Source organism: Urtica dioica, chromosome 8 (genome assembly GCF_054948205.1).
Source record: "Urtica dioica subsp. dioica isolate 48M chromosome 8, U.dioica_male_clone48M_v1_H2, whole genome shotgun sequence".
Taxonomy (NCBI): domain Eukaryota; kingdom Viridiplantae; phylum Streptophyta; class Magnoliopsida; order Rosales; family Urticaceae; genus Urtica; species Urtica dioica.
In genome coordinates this window covers 3899740-3925112 of record NC_142763.1, presented here as the reverse complement: position 1 = coordinate 3925112, position 25373 = coordinate 3899740, and the positions used below count along the sequence as shown (strand labels likewise).

General features: G+C 33.4%; 1 protein-coding gene, 1 long non-coding RNA gene and 1 pseudogene across 3 annotated transcripts; all 3 read left to right on the top strand.

The window, feature by feature from the left end:
- Positions 1-1844: 1844 nt before the first annotated feature.
- LOC149387383 (putative pinoresinol-lariciresinol reductase 3) lies at positions 1845-25024 on the top strand (annotated as a pseudogene). The gene is made up of 10 exons (XR_016300626.1): positions 1845-1983; positions 3147-3196; positions 4145-4279; positions 4458-4695; positions 4770-4975; positions 5062-5295; positions 5966-6171; positions 6842-7283; positions 24573-24696; positions 24884-25024. The product of XR_016300626.1 is annotated as a putative pinoresinol-lariciresinol reductase 3 (transcript).
- LOC149387385 (uncharacterized) lies at positions 8446-11017 on the top strand. The gene is made up of 5 exons (XM_089622131.1): positions 8446-8492; positions 8824-8996; positions 9104-9401; positions 9497-9666; positions 10950-11017. The coding sequence occupies exons 1-5, from the start codon at positions 8446-8448 to the stop codon at positions 11015-11017; spliced, it is 756 nt and encodes a 251-aa protein (XP_089478257.1).
- On the top strand, positions 21322-21762 carry LOC149387384 (uncharacterized). Its single transcript, XR_016300598.1, has 3 exons — positions 21322-21451; positions 21559-21634; positions 21731-21762. It is a non-coding gene; the product is annotated as an uncharacterized LOC149387384 (long non-coding RNA).
- Positions 25025-25373: the final 349 nt, after the last annotated feature.

Sequence of the window (25373 nt, the reverse complement as noted above, 5' to 3'; positions counted from 1 at the left end):
CTATGACGACTTCGAGCCCCGAAAGAGAAAATGTTCTAAAAATGAGGTACATTTTGATGCCAATCAAATTAGTTATTATTTTTTATGATTGTAGACATTCATACCTATAATTGTAGACAATTACTAAAAAGGGATTGTAGTCAATTGATGTTAATAAGGCAAGCGGATCGGAACTCGGTGATGCACAACTCGCGGAGTTTCAAATGAGCGAGGTTGAGTACATATGGTACTTGGATACATTTCGTAGTGAGACTGAATCGGGTCCGATCATGTGTCTCGAAAGTGTTATGAAAGAAATCCTCGGAGACGACTGGGAGACTCAGTTGAAGAAAAAAGGAGATTTTATGGAAGTCGTGCCCAAGGGGACACGAGTGATTATGCTGAAAATCCAGAGAGAGGAACTCCTCTACTATAGGAGGATGAGGATTAACAAGAAATGACTCTGCCGATGAATTCCCCACATCATTGGTCTAAACTTCGTGATATTTATGTATGGATTGTTGTATGACTTGAATGCCTGAAACTGCTTAATATGTCTATTTACACTATGTTTTATATATGAACAATCTAGTCATTGACAACAGATGTCTATTTACAACAGATGTTTGACATAAGAGTACATAATCTAGTACATGAACTACAAAAGATTGCTTAATCCCATCTTTTGTCGATACATGGCCATGAATGAGAGTTAAATTGGTCTAGGTCTTCTACCAACTTCACGTACGCCCAGTATGGGATGTTGGTATGCGGTGCGGAAGCGAGAAGAACGTTGATGAGAAAATGGAGAAGCAAGAGCTTCACCCGCTTTGTCGGATTTTGCCAACCCTTGCTATCTTTAAGCTGCGAGGTTAGGACGGCACGAGTCTTGTATGTCCCGTTGTTGAAGACGCTCGTGAACAATCCGTCTTCAACAACTTCGGTATAGTTGACAGCTTCGTAGTTGTCGACTATACGAAGACCCGTGATCTCTGCGAAATGGTGGATGGTAAAAGCCCGAGATTCACCCCCGAGCTCAATAAAAAGCGCATCCTGACTCGCTTGCCCTTCATACTGACCGACCCTCATCAACAAGTGGTTGATTATCTTTGACGACCTGTTGATCTTTGGAAGCTTCAGAAACTGGCCGAAGCAAGACTCTTGAAAAAGAGCCGTCTCCTCCGCTGTCATGTCAGCGGCTTCTTCAAATTTATCAAGTGAACCATAAAAACTGAAATTATGGTCCACTATTTCCGCTTCGGGGACAAACCTCTCCCATCCCTGAAAACCATTACAAAAAAGAATGAGAAAATCAAAACACAGCCTTCAAACACTAAGATGGTAGATGTCAACAACTGGATGTTTGTTGACATTGATGTCAACTATTGATGGCAATTGTTGACATCTATAGGTCAACAATTGATACCAGTTGTTGACATATAGATATCAACAATTGCCATCAACTGTTGACATCAAAGTCAACAAACATCCATTTGTTGACATTGATGTCAACTGTTGATGGCAATTGTCGACATCTATATTCAATATTCATACCATTTGTTGACGTATAGATGTCAACAATTGACATCAACAGTTGACATCAATGTCAATAATTAGTTCAAAAACAACAATATTCATTCAACATCAATATTCAATCAAACCATAACAAAACCGAGATAACCCAATGCAAACCGAGATAACCCAAAACCAGTTAACCAAAACTAAACCGAAATTAAATCAAGTCTATCCCCAAATCAATCAAGGTCCATCAATCAACAACAAATCAACCGAAAACCCCCAAACTAACCTGAATATTGGCGGACTTGGGGGGTTGCTCTTCTTCCTCGGCGTCAGACGTGACATGCATGGGCTTCCCCTTCCCACGCCGAGGTTTCTTCGCCGAACTCTTCACCGGTTTGGGTGAAGTTGTTGTTTTTCTTTTCCGGGACGGTTTGGGTGAAGACGGCGACTCCTCCGGCGCTTTCGTCTTTTTCCGGAGACTCCGTCTAACAACTTCATTTTTTTTTCCGGGGTTGTTTGGGTGATTGAAAGTCGTTATCGTCGTCCATTTCCGGGACTGTTTAGGGTTAGGATTTGGGGGTTGGGTGAGAGAGCGAAATCGCGACAGAGGGAGAACGCGAGGATGGTTAGACGCGATAGAGGAGAAGTGGGAATGACGACGGTTAGACGGGAAATGAGGAGAACTGGGCGGTTTTGGGAAGAGAAGAGGAGAGAGAGAATTTAAGGAGAAAACGAGGGAGAGATATGAGCGAGAATGGGAATGAGCGAAAAAAATGAGTGAGATGGGATATGAGGGAGAATTGGTGTAGGTTGTAAGAAAAATTTAAGTGAATGGTAAAAGGGTAGTTGTACATTTGATTTAGTGGCATTTTTGGCCAAATTATGGTTTTGGTGAGAAATTGGAAAAAGTTATTGTTTTGGTAGTAGTTGTGGCAATTTCCCTACAATAAATTCCCATGAATTAACACCACAAATCAGCATTTTTTTTTCTTCTCCTAGAAGTTAAGTACCAAAATACATAGGAATCAATTCAGGGTCTAAGGTAACCTTCAATGAGTTTTTATTTATTGCCCGAAAGGATTTTTTGGACTGATTTGCGTTCCGTTTCGACTATTAATTTTGTGGTTCGTGGCGCTGGAGCAAAACGTCATGATAGGATATTGGCCGAAGGAGATAGTGCCTGATTTGGCCCACGGAGCGGACAAAGTGTCGTGGGGCGCGATTTCTTCATGAAATGATGGATTTAGCCCTCCGACGGGGAGCGGGCGATTCCCGGACGGGTTCTATGACACCGCCGCTTATTTCAGAAACTTGCATTTTGCTTTGGATGGCCTTAAACAATTTGCGCCACTAAACAATGACCCCAATGTTCAAGAGCTTATTATGGGCACTTCTAAGTGTTTTAAATTGAAAAATGATAGGTTCACATCGTCTGACTATTGGGGCTATAGATTTCTTTACGGATGACCCGGTGGTTCTAATTGCGCTCATTAGCTTGTAAATGTATTTGGGTAATAATAATAATTATAACAATTTCCATTGATTTTCTTTTGTTTTGTTATAAAAAGCTTGAACCGATTTATTTTTTCCTGGGTGAATTTTCTAATCTTGATAATGTTTTTATTTTTTATTTTTGTTTTTTATAGTAGAATGCTTGCCTGTAGGGTCTTTGAATCTGACGAGTTTTGATGTTTGGGTAGATAACTTATTTTTTTAATTAGACCTTTTTAATGGAATTCTAAGTGGCATTTGATATTAGATTTGAATACGGTATTTCTGTTTTTTAACTTTAATTTGACCGGTTCTCTAATCATTCTTACCACGAGCGCAGCTAACTTATTCCAAACTTAATAGCACGCCTGAATTCAGTTTTTAAACAGGATAAGCTTAGATAAATATGTTATTGTAAGAAAGATGACGATAATTATAAGCGAGATTCACTAGTGTATATAATTAAGTTAGATAAATGGAATTTTATACTAAAAATATTGAAAAGATGACGATAATTATAAGGTCCCTTATGATAGATGTTTTTATTTGGACATAATTGCCTCATTCAGTTGTCGGGTTTAAAATTAGTTTACAAATTAATACTTATAAAATATAGGGTATTACTAGAAGAATAAAAAATGTAAAAAGACATAAAAGTCTACCATATTAAAAGGAACGCATTTAAGAAAAAATGGCATTAATTAACCTATAATAATTTTTTATGTCCTTTTTATATTTGTTAATGCATCATATTTTGTATATATTTTAGAGAAAATGATATTTATTGCGTCCCTATTTTGAGATCGGTAAACTTTTATGCCCTTTTTTATTTTAAAAATAACTTATATTTGCATAAAATTTTACATTAAAAAAAAGAGACACGAATTTTGTAATAAATGTGAAATGAGATACAAAAAAAAAAAAAAAAAAATCCAATTTTAAAGGATACTTATTGGAAACTTAGATCGTCATTTTTCACTCTCATGTCGTTTTATTTGTATTTACGTCGTTTTGGCACACGACTTGTTGGAGACTTATTGGAAACTTAGATCGTCAAGGTCACTACCTCTCTCTTTGTCTCTCTCTCTCTCTATATATATGTATTATTTGTATCTCTGCATTTTGGCTCTCTGGCTCACTATGTATCGCTCAGGGTTCTCTGGAGAACGAGCAGAGTCTGGTCGAGGCCGTGAAGCAAGTGGATGTCGTAATCTCCGCAGTACCGAGCAAGGAAGCTCTCTCTCAGAAGCTTCTGATCAAAGTCATCAACCAATCTGGTTCGATCAAGGTCAGTTTCGCTTTTCTCTTTCTCTTCTATCTCAGTCGTGATTAATTATGAGAATTTCAGTTCCACGGATTTTCCCTTATGTTAAAGGTGAATCGAATTGTGAATGATTGACAGATTTTGGGTCCTAGGTGAAGTGAACTCTGTTTGATTAGTCTTCATTGTTTTTGTAATTTGATAGAGGTTTATTCCGTCTGAATTCGGAGTTGATCCAGATCGGGCTCGAGTTTCCGATATTGATGGCGGTTTCTACTCGAGAAAAGCCAAGATTCGCCGCCTGATCGAATCCCTGGGAATTCCCTACACTTATATATGCTGCAACTACTTCATGAGGATGTTCCTTCCCTCGCTCGTCCAGCCCGGTCTGAGCTCTCCTCCGAGGGACTGTGTAACTATCTTTGGCGACGGAACCGCCAAAGGTGATAGCACGGAAAGCCTGTGGATTCAGTTGAATGACTGTTTTATGATTAACGGTGTTTTTTTTTCTTGGCAGGCGTGTTTGTGAGCGAGAGAGACGTGGCTGCATTCACGATAATGGCGGTGGACGACCCGCGAGCATTGAACAAGGTGGTGTATTTGAGGCCTCCGGGGAATGTGTATATTCGATGAACGAGCTGGTCGGGATTTGGGAGGGCAAGATTGGGAAGAAGCTTGAAAAGGTTTTCGTTTCGGAGCAAGAGCTTCTTCGGAGGATTCACGGTAATGAAAATTTGGAATTTTTTTTATTTTAATTTTCAGTGGGTGTTTCTATGACAATGTGAATCAATTTTGAGGGTTATATGCAGAGACCCAATATCCTCAGAAAATGGAGATGGTTTTTGTGTACTCGGCTTTCGTGAAAGGAGACCAAACCTACTTTGAAATCGAGGCCTTTGGCGGGGTAGATGGGACCAAGCTGTACCCAGATTGAGGCACACAACCATAAGTGAATTTTTAGACACGCTTGTGTGAGCAAGTTCTTAGCGGAACGATTTTTTGTGGTACAAAGTGGCCGAGTTGTAGAAAACAGACCGATAATGGTTAGTCAACTTTGTTGTATTTTTTTTTTTTTTTTTGTGAGGCGTTGGCTCTTTTCCTTCTATGCAGCATTGGAATTTTCTCTATTCCGTCTCCTGCCTCCGGGCGGCAGTGAGATATTAATAAGAAATTTAAGTTTCTTTATAAAAAAAAAAATGAATTCAACTGTGTTCTTGATGACATGATGTGGTGATTTAATTCAACAGTATCTTTTTTTTTATATCTTTTACTTATTTATTATCAATATTTCTTATGTATATTATATATAATACAAATAGATATATATATATATATATATATATAAAGCTTTGAATATACATATATATATATATGCATATAACTTATCATAATTTTTTATTTTTAAAATATATTAGGATTTGGAGACTTATATATATTTTGAGTTTTTTCAATTATATTATGTTATAAGATTTCTGTCGAGATATCAATCGGTTCGGTATAATCGGTAATCGGTATTGAAATTGTTATAGGATATCCATCGATATATCCATCGGTAGTCGATATATCAAAAAATCAAAACTCGATATATCAAAAAAATCAAAACCTCGGTATCGAACCGGTATCGATATATTAATCCTTGGGCCGAACAATTTATCCCTACAGTAAATAATAAAAGGCCCAAGGATATTAAGGTCTTATCGGCCGTCCCTGCAGGGTCAGCCTGTGACCGGACCATCGCATACGTCGTCCTCTTCTTCGTGGACAAGATCTATTCCGTGACTGGGAGCTTGTGGGACAACTGCCAAGTGGACCGCTTCGTCCTCGGTGTGACGTGTGCGAGCTTGAGTGGGACCCGCGAATCTGTGCATACTGTTGCAAGGAGTGTAAATTCATTGCCCATGTTCATTGGTTTTCCCGAGGTATGCTGTGTGTATGAATTTCCTTCCATAACTTTTTTCTTATTATTCTTTATGAATTATAAATGGATGTTTACATGTCCTGATGATGATGCTCTTGGTAAAAAATTGCTTTCCTTTTCTCATGTCTTGGTAATTTTGGCTCCAAAATGTTCATTTAATACGTGGCTCGTGAGATAGTCCAGAACTATAGATGTTTTTGTTAGGACTGGAAATATAATTTATATGTTGATTGTTACTTGGTTCATAAATAGAGGTTAGAATTAATCATTTACCTTTGTGCAAGGCTTAGCCTCTGAGAGAGTTTGGGGTCTCTCGAATTCCTTGATTATCTTGTATTTAGTACCATTCTATTGAATATATTATCTTCAAGGTTCTTATCAGCTTTTTTTTCTTCTTCTGGTGAAAGCGAAAAACACGTATAAAATGATCCACTATTTAAAGCACTTACAGAATTTTGTCTAAATGATGGTATTCATGTTGATTGATGATGATCTACATTCTCTTGCCACTAAACTATAAGCCTAAATCCAAAAGAAGGGACAAAATATTAAAAGTTAATTTATCATTCACAATGTGATTTCAGTGTCCTAAGAATAAAAATAAATGTGAATCAGAAGAACAATGTTTCGCTGACATGATTATAATTTTTTTTTTCCTTTCGGTATACTAGATTCAAAAGACACTGACAAGAGAGTTGAAAGACGTTGAACTCAAGGTCGTGGGAGAAAATCCACGGGATTCCAAGGACGAACCGGACACGAACGAAATAGGAGAAACCGAGGAAGACAAAATCATAACCAGACTATCCGAAAAGGAATAAGAAATCCTGCTTTCCAGCTGCAAACTTGACTACATTCACCTCGTTAGAGAAACAAAATACATTCTCTGGAGCTCGAGCTCCGATCGTCCGGATCTCGGAGACAAAGATATCGAGCACGTCTTGAAACTCTCCCGATTCACTCACCAAGCTCGAGCTCCCACAAACCGACCAAGCGCTTCATGTCAGGCGAGTCAAGGGTCTCTTTTGTGCCTCACGCTTTCGCTCCGGTCCTTATGAGCCCCTTCTCAGAAGGCTCGGGGATTTCAGCATCACTTCCGTAGACTCGTCGGAGGTATGGATTGGCTGCTCTTCCTGACTTTTTTTAGTTCCACTTAGCATGTTACACCCGTTTGGTAAATTAGTACATTTTTTTTTTATTGAGTTTCATGCTATTTATTTATTTAATTATATTTAAGTATAAATAAGTGTTCAGAGTGGGCAGGCTAATGAAAAGAGATGTCTAATCTATTATTTTAGACTTAATTTTCTATTAGCTGGATAGTGGAGTGTAATCTGAGGGATTTTTTCACTTCTTGAATTGTGAACAGAGTTTATTTTCTAGTAGGTTTTGGGGTCGGCATCGCGGATAGTTTTCATATTGATTGGCTAGGGTTTGGTGTATTGGGCTCGGAATTGTGTATGGTTTTCATATTGATTGGTGATTCTATGAATTCATTCTAGAGTTTTGGGGGTTTTTTTTTTTTTTTTTTTCGTATGATTAATAATCGGTAATAACAGTTACTACAATTATCAGTTATGGGTTTCTGATTTTTTCTTTCTAAATCTCTTATAGTTAATAATTAATATTTATTTTTTAATTGAGCTGTATTTCAGCGTGAATATAGGAAAGAGAGCATTCAAGAAGGACTTTTTTTTTGAGACGTTTCATTTTTTTTTTTGTTATGTAGTCTCATAAATTGAATATGTGTTTGATTATTCTTTGTATGATATATGTATGTATGATTTCAATTATTTACGGGTAAGCTTTCATTTCTTAATATATTCAATAAAAAAGCGAGTGTTATAAACTACTATAAATCATTATAAATGAGCGTAAAAAACAAGTTATTCTAAAAACCCATTTGTTAAACTACTATTAATCAATTTAAACAAACAAAAAAAACTATGATTAACTGTCATTAACAATTATCAACACTTACATGGAGATAGAAAATGAGAAAGTAAGAAAATTAATTCAATATTAATTAAGTAAACTTGGATTGAAGGCAATAAAAGTTTGCGAATTGATTTATTGACTAAACGCGAACGATCAGCTACACGGAAGTTATTTTGTTTCAAACTATCTACTTTGTTCATATTTTCTCCGTATGTTAATGCATTGTCAATCATGATCCTTAACGGGTTTTTTTTTTTTTTTTTTTTTAAGAACCAAAAGAAGTATCCCATCAAGTCACTATTCGCTGCGGATTAAGTCGTACAGCCTTGTATCAAAGATGGAGAAATATGTCAGCAATATCTTTGAAGCTTCTGGCTATAAATGGTAGGTTTTTATTTTCAAACTTGGAAGGACTTTGAAAAAAAAAATTAGGTTTTATCGTAGCCATTGTACATGTTATTAATTATTACTATTATTTTCTTCTTCAATTTGCCTGCTGGAATTTCTTATTTCATGGTTCGTGGATTACTTATCGGTCGCTATTTTTAACTAAAGTTGCATGCTCTCACCGGAAAACTTAGTTTTTGATTTCGATATATAACACTAATTAGCAAAAGAAAAAAGAAAGTCCTAAACAGAGTAACTCGGAAGTGAAGCAATCCAAAACCGAAATAAACATGTGATCTTCTCTCAAGTTTGTTCCCTTTTATAATAGGAGATTGTGGCTTCACCCGAAAGGAGACCTCGAGAACGGTGGTGCCGACCACGTTTCACTCTACTTGGAATCTGCTGAGGAGAAAAACCGCTCCGGGTTCGAGCTCGATATCTACGTGAGTTTCAAGTTCTTTTTGCTCAATGACTTGACAGACCAATACTTGACCGTACAAGGTACGAATTATTCAGGAGACATACATGAAAAAAATCTTTTAATTTCATACATATACATACATCTAGTGATTCCGTAATAATAATGTAATCTCGTTGCGGTGATGAAGATGCTGAACATCCCGTGAGCCGGTTCAACCGGCTTCAGACCAAATTGGGAATCGCAAAAGCGTTTCCGCTGGAGATTCTCGAGGATCCTTGTAAAGGCTACATTTCACATTTAGGCGGGTGCGTATTCAGGGTTGAAATCTTTGTTATCGAGTACAGCGGCAAAGTAGAGAGCGTTTCGATGCTCACGGGCAGAGAAATAACCAACCGAATCTTCACTTGGGTGATCACGGACTTCTCCAAGCTGGGGAACGAATCGCACGAGTCCGAAGTTTTCGCTTCGGACAAAACGAATAAGTGGTGCGTGATTTGTCCTGTTTTTCTCTGGTGTGTGCGTTTTTTTTTTTTTTTTTGGTTGGTATAATTATTAGTGTTGTTGTGCCGGGTTTCTGTAGGGTGTTTACGATTCTTCCGACAGTCGTTCCAGAAGGAAGTAGGAGAGTTATAAGATCAATGGTGTTGGAGTTATCTCCGGTGACATTTGGTGAAATTCGCGGGTCGGTTTACGCAGAGTATAAGCTGAGAGTGCTCGATCAAATCAATGGCAAACACTTTGAGCGCACAGGTATGTCCACCCCCTTTTTTTTTGTTGCAATTGTTACCAAATATGATATGCCTACTAAGAGCATGTCCAATGTAGTGTTAAACAAAATCGAGCTAAATGTATAATTTGATGCACAATACCAAACAATCCAATTGAGTGCTATAATTTGTGTCTAAAATTGTAAAACAAAAGAAATCCATTTTACTATTGATCCCAAGGATTTAGACTAGCGGGCAAGGAAAATTTCACACATATATCGTTTAAAGATGATAAGTCACTGAATACCTCAATTATTGAATATTCTATAAAAACCTCTTTTTTTTAGTTTTCAGATGATTTAATAGTTACATGAAATTAGACGGTAAAAACAACCAAGAAAAAGTTAAAGGAAACGGTAAACAATAAAAAAAAGTCAAATATTCTATATGTTGTACTAATTTTGTCTGTCTATATGTACACAGCCAATAAAAGATTGAAATACCAAGCGAATTATGAAGTGATTATAAATTAAAAATAAAAATAAATTTTTTTTTGTTCAGTTCAACAACACTGCTAATAGGTACAGTACTTCTCATAAAAAAAATTGACTTGCCTTGATTAAATCTAGAATTAAATGTCTGTGCTATGAAGCTTCGAGCTTGTGAGTTTCCGGCGTTTTCCTCAAGAAGTTGAGACTAAGTTGTGTTGTTCGCCACCCATAACAAAAGAGAGGAAAAACATTAAGCAAAATGTCACATTTATATAAAATAAAATAAAAACACCTTTAGCGCTATTTTGTTAAAATAAAAATCAGAGAGAGTATAAATATTATTTTGTTAAAAATCTGAAATTCTGAATACCATCTCTTTCAACTTCAAAATCTTCTTTTAGCGCCAATTTTTTTTTTTTTTCAACTCCAATCACAACACTAAATTTCACACTAAAAATACTATCCTTCATTACTATATTATTAAGATCAATAAAATAGTAAAATAAAGTTGGTTTGGTAGTGAAATTGATAATCAACTAAAACTAAAATAATTTTTTTTTTTTTTTTTTTTTTTTTTTTGGTCGTGTGATATAGTAACACACCAAATTTGGCCTGATACTATACACACACTAAAATATAGTATTGTATTTACAGTGTGATTGGAGAAGATTTTGCACTATACTTGATGATATACCGTGTGGTAGGAGTTGGTTTGAATCAATGTCATATCAACATAATGGCTAAAAAAATATATATATAAAACGTATGCTACATTAAAATCCTTAAGTGTAAACGGACTTAATTAGTTATAAATCTCTTTGTCTTTCATGTTTAGGTATCGCCACATATTTTACATTATTCAACGACAATGTTGCTGAAGAGATGTTCATTAAATTGTTCTAGCGGCATTGTCGTCAAAGATGGTTAAATAATCAAAATAAATGACACGAATATTTGGCTTATTTATTCGCAAAAACATCTGTGACAACACTGTCATCGAGATTCAATTAATTTAAAACAATGTTTCGGCTAAATTTTAAGCTGTTAATTTTTCTTCTCTAACCATTTCGGAAAAATGAATCTCAGCCAAATAGGAGATACCCGTTCATATTTTTAAGGTAAAGCATGTCCATTTTCTGTAGTTGTTGCAACCGACTATGCATATTGAGCAAGCAAAGAATGGAGTCTAAAAACTAGAAAGTGAAGTTACATGTCAAGATTAATCTTTGACCAAGTTTTGAATACAGAGCTAGTAAAGCAAAACAAAATAATAAGAAATTAAAAATTTCAATTACATATATGGCATAGCATAGCCAATGTTTTTTTGTCTTTACTTTCACTATCTTTTTTTAATACCATATATTCATACATTCCCTTCTTACGGTACAGTCTAACTAATTATCGTAACATTGCACTGTACATCTTCTAAACTTAAGTTTTTATTGAAGAATTAAACAGTAAGTCCTTATCAGTGTATATATTGCTTTGAAGCTCGCTATGGTAATGTAACCTCTCTAGAGAAAGAAAAAAAAAAACTTCACCTAATTCACCAACACATAGCCAGCCTTCTAAGTTCTAACAAACTATATACTTTAAACTGAGACATTTTAATTTGAATACATACACATACATGAAGCCCTATAAAACAAGTGTGAAACCCCACGCTTTTGTCTCATTCAGAAAAGAAACATAAAGCTCAAACACATTCTTCTTCAATAATTACTATCAGTTATAACTATCATCACTTCACTATATTGCTAATATGTCTCTGCTAAGAAAGATTTGGGTTGATTTTATTATAATTGCGCTCAGACACGCTTTGAAAACTAATATTTGGACATTAATTGTTTTATATATATATATATATATATATACAAATATATAATTACAACTTACAAGCCTACCAGTTTCTCTGCTCTTGCATTGAATGATCTTTTACCAATGAAACACAGTTACGCAGATGAGCATTAACTCTTCAAGTGCTTTGATTCGTGACACAATCAATTGGTCGCAAAAAAGCTATAAAACAAATAATAATACAAAATATGGACCCACTTTCGTGGATTATTTTGTATTGATTTTGGTAGTTTCTCATCTCATCTCTCACCATCCTTGGACCCCAAAGAATTCAATTTTGAACTTTAATTAATTCGTGGATTGTGACGATGGATGAAGAAATTGACGGAAAACAGAAGGATAACAAATAATAATACAAAATATGGACCCACTTTCGTGGATTATTTTGTATTGATTTTGGTAGTTTCTCATCTCATCTCTCACCATCCTTGGACCCCAATGAATTCAATTTTGAACTTTAATTAATTCGTGGATTGTGACGATGGATGAAGAAATTGACGGAAAACAGAAGGATAGTTTTTGCTTGGAAAAATTAAAAAGGTTGTTACTCTTGTTCTTGTTGGAATTTGGTGATGTTGTAGAGATTCTATACACACCTGTTTTCCATTTCCAATACCAATTTTTTTTTTTTTATGCGAGACAAATTTCCAATATTTGACCATCTGAAAAAAAAGTTCTAAGAAATGTTTGTTTGAAAGCACTGTTGGAATTTTTTTTATGAATTGCTTTTTTCCCTTTAATGCATCATCACATGCTTGTAAAATATATTTGAATTTGAAACTTCCATACTAAAAATAAAATAAAATAGACAAGTCTAAATATCAATTTCTGATAGCCCTCATCAACATATGAAAGAAAATGCTGATAGAGACACTTCAGGGAATAAACTATAGCCTTTAAAACATTGAGGGAGGCTATTCATATGCATTAAAGTGAGATGAAAATAAAATAAGAAAACAACCTTTTGATTGTTTTAGCTTTTAGTATGGGAAGAAAAGAGGATGTATTGAATTCTCTTCCAACAAACAAAGAACTTTAGCTTTCAAAAAATAAAAAATGAAAATAACGACACTATTAGATAAGATAAAAATATATTATAAAAAGTCATAAAAAAAGAAAGATAACGAAAAAATTGATAAATGTTGTGAAAAAACTCCCAAAAAAATTCCCTCACTTTTACTCATTACCACATATTTTTCTTGGTCAACACAAAATAGAATCCAAGTTTCAAATTTTAGCAATGAAAATGTTACAATGGTAGATAATTTGAGCTAAAGAGCCTTAGTCAACTCTATATACATCTGCTAAAAAGGTTCAAATCGAGAGATCGATGATCATTTATAACAATGAACGCATTGAATTCATAAGCTAACGAAAACCACTGAGTGATCAAACAAATACCAGAATGTGGTCGCGAACTTCTAAACTAATCGTCCAAGCCCCAAGGTGCGACAATTATTACAATAACAAATCGAACTAAAGTCGTGTAATCGACGGTTATAAACGTGTAACTGCTAAACATGGACAATCCGACCGAACAAAAATATCATCACCAAGAACCCTATTATTTTGTGACAAACGTTGTCACAAAATTGAGTGTTGGTTTGTGGTAATATTCCACCTATTATTTTGTGACAAACGTTGCCACAAAAGTGAGTGTTTGGTTTGTGCCAGCGGTGTTAAATATCAGCTCTTAATATACATATATATTAAAAAAAATGAACATTAAAAAAAGCTCACAGTCAATATGCATATAGGTCAGTATGCATATAATATGTTAGTGTATTGTATATTATATACGTAGTGTATTGTAGGTCAGGTCTCTCTCTCTCTCCCTCTTCTCACTTCGTCTCTCTCCTCTCCCCTCTCTCATCTTCTTCTTCCTCATTTTGCTTCCGCCATTTTTTTTTTCCAGAATATGAGTTTATAGTTTCAAGCCGAAAACGACATAACATGGACAAATCTCATGTCATTTTCAGAGAAAATCAAACGAAATAATATGGAAAAACGACTTTCATGAGTTCGTCGGCCGTTTTCCCGGCGAAAACGACACCGCCGGCGAAAATCGGGGAATTTCGGCGACATTTAAATCCATGTTTGCAAGTATATCTCTTGATAAAAAGGCATTATAAAAAGTTATATCCCTCAAAAACACTCTCACAGAAAGATAAAGACTTAAAAAACATCTTAATATACATTCTTCCAATTAGTCGTATAATGTTTGTGGCGACATTAACTGTAATCGTCCAAAGTTACAATAGCTGGTAAGATTATTGAAGAATGATATTGGCTTTCACCAAATAAGACACACTTGATTTCATCACATCGTTCCTATAAAAGGGTTTTTCCGGTCACCACCATTCCAAAAGGGCTTTTCGGTCACCACCGTCCTCCAATTCTAGGGTTTTGAATCTGCAGAAATTACATATAATCCATACATAGATATATATGTTATTTTGCTTATATTTTGTTTTTTGTTATATATAGCTAATAATGTAGGTTTAGGGTTTGCAATAAACTGGAAGTTATTTTTGCTTCTAATAAATAAAAAATGTACATAATGAGACTTCAAATTTCTTCTTCTTCTTTTTAATAATTATGACATCAGACATCAAAACACCCTTTTTCGATAAAACGTGTCGAAACACTTGCCACTAAATAGATTCCAGCTCTTAGAAACATTCCAATGTATGCACACTGATACAGATGATATTGAAAAGAACATCTCAAAAAAATACTAGTTCATAACAGAACTCATATGTTATTTGTATGGGTGAATTATTTCTTCAGATATATCTTAACAGTGGATAAATATACGGATTGCAATAATCTGCCAGGATAAAGTAAAATAAAAAGGTATTCAAAACATTAAATGGAAAGAGTGGATTTTCAAAACTAGCTTTCAGTAGGAAAATCACGCATCAGAAATACGAAATGAACTTGATCATTGATCACTCATAATCAAATGAGAATCTGTAAATTGTATGCCACGCTGAAATTAGAGGTCAGCCCTAGAAATATACATATACAAATGAAAACCCTAGAGATGTATGTAGATCGGAAAAATTTTAAAATCAATGCGTCTGTATTAAAAGCAAAAGATTAACTCTACTACCATAAAAATACCCCACGAACAATATAACACAGTAGATAAAATAAAAATAAAGAAAAATTAGATTAAAAAACACCAGGTTATACCAGAGGGACTTTAGGTGATAATGTTGTATATCAAAGTGACGACGACAGAAAGATAGAGAGCACGAATGAGTGAGATGCTATAGCTTCCATGCATTTCAAATCATCTGTGCTCTCTATCTTCTGTCCGCATCTATAAACATACACCACCATGTCTCCTCTAATTAACACAAACATAAATATAATATGTATGTATATATATATATATATATATATACATCAAGCGAGAGGGAGAGAGAGTAGCGGTAATATTTTTTTTAAATGCTTCTAGCGGTGATATTAACTTTTTGTGGTTGATACTTGATATAGGCAAATTTAGAGAGAGGGAGAGATAGGAAGGGAGAGAGGGAGAGAGATGAGAAGCGCAGTGATGTTATTAACTTCTGTGTTGTTGAGAGATATGAAAACTTGTTGTGGATGAAGTCTATATTTATAGGGAAACTTGTGGTTAGGCAATCATTATTTTAAATTGTCTTTTATTACTTGTTAATTCGTGAGAAACAATAAGCTTATATTAAAAAAAAAAAAAAAAAAAAAAAACTGTGAGCCTATGCACGCAAAACAATAAATATATGGAGAGCAAGTTGAGCAAACAAAAAGCTGATCATGCTCGAGTAGAAAACATAGACAACTAACACATTTACAGTTAAAAATATGTCCTATTGGGACTTTTGTCTTCATATACGAATCTGCTTTTAAATTTTGATATATATATATATATATATAATTTAAACTAATAATTTGAGTTCATGGCTGAAACAAAAAATAATTCGTGTTCTGCATCCCACTCTACTGGCAATCATGCATGGTGTCCTTTTTGTGCTTTGAAACTTGTTATTTAGGAAAGAGAGAAATTTTGTATTAAGAGTAAGACTAAAACACACAATTACACATAGGTTTGTCTGGACCTTTTTATTTTTTCCTTTCAAGAAAACTGGCTGATATTTGATATTTGGTTTGGTTTATAATAACACAAATACATATATAATACCATACATAAATTCCATAGACATTATATGTTTACACATGACAAGTATATACTTATAACCATATTTTTTAATCAAGTGAACAATTAAATGAGTTGAAATAATTAAGCATATGATAAAATAATTATTTTAATTTACGCTTATGAAATAAATTTAGACACATCTGCCTTTCCTGAAATTTTATTTCCTGCTCAATACACACACACACACACACACACACACACACATATATATATATATATATATATATATATATATATATATATATTGTTGTCGTATTATATATAATGTTTCATGCGTAAACATGGCTTTTTGAATAGAAAGTGGATATTTATTTTAGTTCACATTCATGTGTCTTGAAACTTCACAGTGGCACTTGCATGGTCAATTCTATTCGAACCATTATTTGTTTGGTTAGAGAGAAATGTCATTTAATGTTATGTCCAACAAAATAACTAATAAAACGAGGTGGGACATGAATGAAATGTAAAAAATTTCGGTTGGCAGAAGATAAAAAGCATTAGGGTAAGCAAAAAAAAAAAAAAAGCCTGCAAGAGATAAGTTTTTTTTTCAGAAAGAGATAAGGTTAATAATTAATGTTACAATGACAACACTCACGTTGCCAAGAGATGTACGAGAACACAAAAGATGTATGACAACACAAAAGAGAATCCCTCGTCACACATGTCATATCTCTAGCTTGTCTCATTGATTCACACACATAGGGGTTGAAAAAAAAAGAGAGTATATATATATTGTTGTCGTATTATATATAATGTTTCATGCGTAAACATGGCTTTTTGAATAGAAAATGGATATTTATTTTAGTTCACATTCATGTGTCTTGAAACTTCACAGTGGCACTTGCATGGTTAATTCTATTCGAACCATTAGTTGTTTGAATGAAATGTCATTTAATGTTATGTCCAACAAAATAACTAATAAAACGAGGTGGGACATGAATGAAATGTAAAAAAATTCAGTTGGCAGAAGATAAAAGCATTGGGGTAAGCAAAAAAAAAAAAAAAAAGGCTGCAAAAGATAAGTTTATTTTTTTCAGAAAGAGATAAGGTTAATAATTATGTGATAAGGTTATGTTATGACAACACTCACGTTGCCAAGAGATGTATGACAACACAAAAGAAAATTGCTTTCCTTTTCTCACGTCTTGGTAATTTTGGCTCCAAAATGTTCATTTAATACGTGGTTCGTGAGATAGTCCAGAACTATAGATGTTTTTGTTAGGACTGGAAATATAATTTATATGTTGATTGTCACTTAGTCTATAAATAGAGGTTAGAAATAATCATTTACCGCTAGCCTTCTGAGAGAGTTTGGGGTCTCTCGAATTCCTTGATTATCTTGTATTCAGTACCATTCTATTGAAATCTTCAAGGTTCATATCAGCTTTCTTTCTTCTGGTAAAATCGAAAAACACATATAAAATGATCCACTATTTAGAGCACTTACAGAATTTTGTCTAAATGATGGTATTCATGTTGATCGAAGATGATCTCCATTCTCGTGCCACTAAACTATAAGCCTAAATCCAAAAGAAGGGACAAAATATTAAAAGTTAATTTATCGTTCACAATGTGATTTCAGTGTTCAACAATAATTAAAGCTTATGAAAAGAGTTGTTTAATCTATTATTTTAGACTATTAATTTTCTATTAGCTGGATAGTGGAGTCTAATCGGAGGGATTGGTTCACTTCTTGAATTGTGAACAGACTTTATTTTCTAGTAGGTTTTGGTGTATTGGGCTCGGAATTGTGTATGGTTTTTCATATTGATTGATGATTCTATGAATTCATTCTTGAGTTTTGGGTTTTTTTTTATTATTTTTTTTTTATCACGTATGATTAATAATTGGTAATAACAGTTACTACAATTATCAATTATGGGTTTCTGATTTTTTCTTTCTAAATCTCGTATAGTTAATAATTAATATTTATTTTTTAATTGAGCTGTATTTCAGCCTGAATCCAGGAAAGAGAGCATTCAAGGACTTTTACGTTTCAATTTTTTGTTATGTAGTATCATAAATTGCACGTGTTTGATTATTCTTTGTATAATACATGCATGTATGATTTCAATTATTTATGGGTAAGCTTTCATTTCTGAATATTAATTAGCAAAATAATATTTATTATTATTATTTTCACCATTGGATAAGATATGGTGACTGAACAACAAAATTTATGTCAAAGGAAAAAAAAAATTCTTCTTTTTTTGCTATGATGTTGTGAACTTTGTGAGCTATGTTTTGTGCTAGAAGAAAAAGAAAGGCACAAAATGCTTGGTCTTTTCAATGAACTTTGGTAGAGAATCGGATACCATTACTAGAAACTAGCTATAATCTTATCAAGTTCATTGTATTATAAGATGTGTGAATCCGAAATTTACAAGTTTTTATTTTTATTTTTTTATTTGCATATTCCTTGAAATTCTATTATGCTTCTTAAGATACAAAATCGTAATTAGTTGCAACAAAACGAAAAGTTGAATAACTTTTTACTTCTTAATTTTATAAAAAAAAAAAAGGATACCACGATTGACCGCATACGCAAGAATTGCATTAGAAGGAAACTGACACCTCATAGACTATCCTCTGTTACCCGTTTGGAATTCAATATATGAGAGAATGAGAAAACACGAGTGATCATATAAATGGAAGTGAAATTAAGAGGAAAAATAAAAATTATATCTTGTTTTTGATGTTATGGAAAATAAAGGGTAAATATGAGAATAAAGTGAGAAAATAGAAATTTATACGGCCCGCATTTAAAATTTAGACGCTTTATTTTCCACCCTATTTTTCATGAAAAATAGAATATATTTGTGGAAATTGTTTGTGATAGTGTTTTTTTTAAAACTAATATGGTCCAAATATTTATCACAAAAATAATCTTTTTCAAGTTTTTAATTGTCATTTTTTTTATGTTTATAGATTTTTTTTTAATCCAAAAATTGTTACTGTTTTGGGTTATATTTAATTTTATTTACTGTTTACTATTTTATTTAAAAGAAAGATGACATTTACAGTTTGAAAACCTCTAAACTTTGAAAGGATTCAAAACACCAACTATATTTGGAACGTTGCACTTTTAAAATACCATCCATGTAATTTTTCCAATGAAATCCCAATGTTAGTTAAACATTTTCCATCATAATTTCCTTTCTTTTATATATTCTCTCCATTTAAACAACACAAGAAAAATTGGGTATGCGTAAAACATGAAAAATCTAATTAAGAAAAAAAGACAACCAATTTAATTTTTATTGAATTATTTAGATTGGAGAAGATTCGATGGAAACCAGAGTAAAGAGAAACATATATTTAAAATTGAGATAATATCGAAATTATGATCATTTTGATAGTATCAAAACCCATTACTTGTGTTTTAATTTGGAACTATTACTGCCTTTTGTACATTCACCTTTTTAACTTTATTATTTTCCTTTTTCATTTCTTTTATAAATTACATCTCTTTTAATACTTCGCTTTCATATTCTTTGAAGATTTATTGACGTACAAAAATTTATTGACAAAGATATCAATAGATCTTCAAAGAAATAATTTTGTTTTCCAGATTCCAAAAAACTTTTAAAAAATTATATTAATTTACTTCACATATCACTTCATTTCGCATACATTATATATTAATGAAAAGATCTAAACTCTAAACTAGGAAAAAAATGAAAAGGAAGAACAAAATCTAACACGAAGAACAAAATAAATATCAAGAACGAAAATGAACCATACGTCGCTTCTATGCAGTCCGACGCCGTTAGCATTTAACAACCCATATAATCAGCCACGCAAGAGAGAGAGAGAGAGAGAGAGAGAGAGAGAGAGAGAGAGAGAGAGAGAGAGAGAGAGAGAGAGAGTTAAATGTGTTAGTTTATTTTTTTTAAACATAATGTGTTTGTTAAAATATTAAATGTAATTAAATTAAATGATTAAGAAATAAATAAAAAAAAATTAAATGACTAGTCATTTAGAAATATTTTGATACCAAACATTTCTCTCTCCTATAGATAAGTAATACTTTTTTTTATTAAAATGTAATTAATGAATTTTGGTACAAAATTATTAAAGTGATCATAATTCTAATATTATTCCTTTAAAATGAGGATGTGTGTTTCTTTATTCTCACTCTCTTTGTTAATACTTTTGTGACGGGTTTTAATTTTTAGGCAAAACTTTTTATAGTTGAAGAAGTTGCTAACTTGCTATGAAAATTGTTCGTCATCGCCCACCGGGGATTCCTGAAAATAGTTAACAGTTTGCTAGCAAAAAAAAAAAAAAAGAGAGAGAGAGAGAAAGAAAATAGTTAACAGTTAAATTAAGGTAGTATTAAGATTAAAAGAAAAACATTTTCCTCTGGCTTTTATATATACACATAGTGTGGTTAGATTCCTATATTCAACGCACAACTGTTAAATTAGACCGACCATATGTTAATTAGTTGTTTATTTATGATTTACGTCTTTTTCAAGGGCATATCACATCGTCATCGCAATACACAGCCATAATAATAGAAGTCACGTGACGAGGAATTAAGTGAGAAGAAGTAGATAGATAGAGTAAGAAGAGCTTTGTTGAACTTTTTGGGAACCACTGTGCTCTCTTCTTCTTCTTTTTCATCGCAAACTATTCTCATGCGCGTGACTTTTTGCTTGTGGTCTTAAAAAACAGCAGATAAGCCGGTGAACCCAATTTATATATGACGAACGACAATCTCATTTATGCAAAAATCAATAATTGCGATAGTTGAAATCAATGAACCATACATATATAAATCCGCTTTAATATATCACACGTTATTACGTATCAAGGTGACGAGGCAGAGGAAGGGAGTGTCAGAGAAGAGAGAGATTAATGTACCACCAGGTTTTGAGGAGAGCAGAGGTGAATGGACGTGTGAGCTTTCACAAACCCTAGCTAGCTTATGTAGCCTATAGGGTTAAAGCATTATAGCTAGCTAAAGCATTATAATAATAAAATAATATTAAAAACCCCCTCATAGAAAAGCTGAAAGCCCACCCTTTAGCGTTGAGTGTGTGTGTGCTCTTTATTTTATTTTGGAGAGTGTTACTGTTATAGCAAACAATTAAAGCAGAAGTGCAACTCTCTCTCTCTCCCTTTCCCATATATATCATATGCCATTCAACCAAATCTTCCGCTCCTCTTAACTCGGTGAAAAAGAAAAAAGAAATCAATAATCTCTCTCTCTCTCTGATGGCTAACAAACCCCCGGAGGAATAGCTTCTCCGGAGCCTCTGAAATACCAGGTAATAATATAATAATAAACGTAATATATACGTCGCTTAATATATTCATATCGATCGTAGATCGTCACCCATATATACAGTGATGAGAGACTGGTTTTGTTTTACAGACATGGGTTTTGAGAGTCTCAATCCACTGCGAAGGTTGCAAGAAGAAAGTGAAGAAAATCCTTCAAAACATTGAAGGTCTTTTTTTTTTGTTTACATGACTTCACGTACGTTAATGACTACTGTATATATATTTTTTATATATATATATATATAAGTATTGTATATTTGCAGGGGTTTATACAACTACGATCGACTCTCAGCAGAGGTGACATAGTAGTGATGGTAAAGGAGGTGACAGAAGAGAGTAAGCACACAGAGTGTTTTCAAGCATAATAGTCTATGCTCGAAGCTTTGCGTGCTCACTCTCTATCTGTCACCCTTCCTCAGAAGCATCACTTCCGTAGACTCATCGGAGGTATGCATTGGCTGCTCTTAGGTTTGGTAAATTAGTACATTAGTTATTGAGTTACATGCTATTTATTTATTTAATTATGTTTTAGTATAAATAAGTGTTCGGAGTGGGTAGGCTTATGAAAAGAGTTGTTTAATCTATTATTTTAGACTATTAATTTTCTATTAGCTGGATAGTGGAGTCTAATCGGAGGGATTGGTTCACTTCTTGAATTGTGAACAGAGTTTATTTTCTAGTAGGTTTTGGTGTATTGGGCTCGGAATTGTGTATGGTTTTTCATATTGATTGATGATTCTATGAATTCAATCTCTCTATCTCTCTCTCACCCCTTCTTTGCCCACCCTGGATATACCTCCCATCCAAAACATATATGAATGCATAATACAAAAAAAATTTAAAATTAGAATCAGAAGTGGCTTAACATTTCATTATTCAAAACAATGCATAAACGCAAGCTTTTTTCTTCTTAAACTGTTACAGAGATATAATGAAACTTGAAGAAAGCAAACAAGAATGGGTCAAACCGCCTTTAAAAAGCCTTTAAAAATAGATTTGTTACTATCCACATACTCTCTCTCTCGGTTCTATTATTATAGGTACTATCATAACATTAAGTCCAACATCAGATATTTCTCATAACAATACAGAAATATTTTCAGACATGTTTTCTTTGTAGAATCTCGCAATCAAAACCAACTCATTAAAAGAGTTGTTGTTATATACTTCTTGAACTTTCATTTATCTATGCATAGATTAATTATAAAAAAAAATTAAGAACAAGCTAATGAATCCTGAGCAAGCCACGTCGCTTTGGGCAGCTGTATTTTCTTTCCTCTCTTATATGCTTGACATTTGTCTATATTTAGTGCAGCTGTCTTTTGCTCATAAACAACGCATTACGAAATTATTCCTTACTAGTAACGTGGCAAATGTTATTATGAATACATGTCTGTTACTTCTCAGCAGCTGCTAAACACAAGCAAGGTGGTACAATCACGATCTCTCCAATTCTTAACTTAGTCATTAGTCATTGCATGTTATGCTTTTTCAGCCAGATGTCTCCCTCTACGATAACATGTTTTATTTAACGGCGTTCACTATATGTAATAACAGTTACTACAATTATCAATTATGTGTTTCTGATTTTTTCTTTCTAAATCTCGTATAGTTAATAATTAATATTTATTTTTTAATTGAGCTGTATTTCAGCCTGAATCCAGGAAAGAGAGCATTCAAGGACTTTTACGTTTCAATTTTTTGTTATGTAGTATCATAAATTGCACGTGTTTGATTATTCTTTGTATAATACATGCATGTATGATTTCAATTATTTATGGGTAAGCTTTCATTTCTGAATATTTTAAATAAAAAAAGTGTGTTATATAAACTACTATAGCGTAAAAAAAAACAAGTAATTCTAAAACCCATTTGTTAAACTACCATTAATCAATTTAAACAAACAAAAAACAAAACTATGATAACTGTCATTAACACTTATCAACAATTATATGGAGAAAGAAAATTAATTAAATGTTAATTAAGTTAAAAAAAACTTCCATGTAAATAATTTATTATTTTATTTATTTTTTAATTTAAAACCGGTCAAAAGGTATTTTTGACCCTTTCGATTAGTTCATAAGTTGAGTAACGAATTTTCAATTATCAATCGAACGTTGGCTGTTAAAATAAAATTTCAACGATTGAAGAAGGCTATTTAACTGTAGTGCTCAATAAAATTATACAATACAGATTGCAACTATGTTGGTAGTCCTAATTCATGATTTCATCATCATAATTTGAGTTTTTACCTACGTGCGTCAAAATTGGCCAAGCGCAAACGCACCTGCAAAATGAACGCTCTTATTAATTTTATCATCGAAATTAACATTTTTGAAGTAGTATTTGTGTCTTTCGCTCATTCAATTATTTTGTATACTCTTATCATTGTTATCACTTTAATTTTTTTTATACAGTACCATGTAATTGTATACTAAAATATGTAGACTGAAATTGTATAATTGTGTAATATATATACTAAAGAGTGTATATTGAATGTATTAACATCCTAAATATTTCAAAAAAAAAAAGAAAAACATTATAATGTTTTGAAAGAAGCCTATAAGCGTTAGTATTGTAATTTTCCAACTTTTATTCATTCTTGTTGAAAATGGGCCTTAGTTCTAGAAGGTATTTTGGGCCTACTGCGAGTAACCTTATGCGGCCCATTGTGTTCGAGGAACTTTCCGTTATTTTCCCTTTTTTTTAATCGGACTCTCCGCGATGAGTCTATAAACATCGATTCTATAGCTTGCGAATAAAGATAGATAGAGAGAGAGAGAGAGAGAGAGAGAGAGAGAGAGAGAGAGAAAGAGAGAGGAGGAGGAGAGAGAGACATAATGGATCTCAGTTCAGGAAACAACGCAGGTATTGGTTTCTAATTTCGTATTTGATTTCCATGTTCTTCGTATGTAATTCGTGATGTTTGCTTACGAACAATCTTTGTGATGTTTGCGAATTGATTTACTGACTAAACGCGAACGATCAGCTACACGGAAGTTATTTTGTTTCGAACTATCTACTTTGTTCATATTTTCTCCGTATGTTAATGCATTGTCAATCACGATCCTTGACGGTTTTTTTTTTTTTTTTTTTTTTTTGCAGCAATTTTAAGAACCAAAAGAAGTATCCCATCAAGTCACTATTCGCTGCGGATTAAGTCGTACAGCCTTGTATCAAAGATGGAGAAATATGTGAGCAACATCTTTGAAGCTTCTGGCTATAAATGGTAGGTTTTTATTTTCAAACTTGGATGCACTTTGAAAAAAAAAATTAGGTTTTATCGTAGCCATTGTACATGTTATTAATTAGCAAAAGAAAAAAGAAAGTCCTAAACAGAGTAACTTGGAAGTCAAGCAATAAAAAACTGAAATTAATATGTGATCTTCTCTCAAGTTGGTTCCTTTTTATAATAGGAGATTGTGGCTTCACCCGAAAGGAGACCTCGAGAACGGTGGTGCCGACCACGTTTAACTCTACTTGGAATCTGCCGAAGAGAAAATCCGCTCCGGGTTCAAGATCGATATCTACGTGAGTTTCAAGTTCTTTTTGCTGAATTACTTGACAGACCAATACTTGACCGTACAAGGCACGAATTATTCAGGAGACATACATGAAAAAAAAATGTAATTTCATACATATACATACATCTAGTGATTCCGTAATAATAATGTAATCTCGTTGTGGTGATGAAGATGCTGACCATCCCGTGAGCCGGTTCAACCGGCTTCAGACCAAATCGGGAATCGCAAAAGCGTTTCCGCTGGAGATTCTCGAGGATCCTTGTAAAGGCTACATTTCACATTTAGGCGGTTGCGTATTCGGGGTTGAAATCTTTGTTATCGAGTACAGAGGCAAAGTAGAGAGCGTTTCGATGCTCACGGGCAGAGAAATAACCAACCGAAT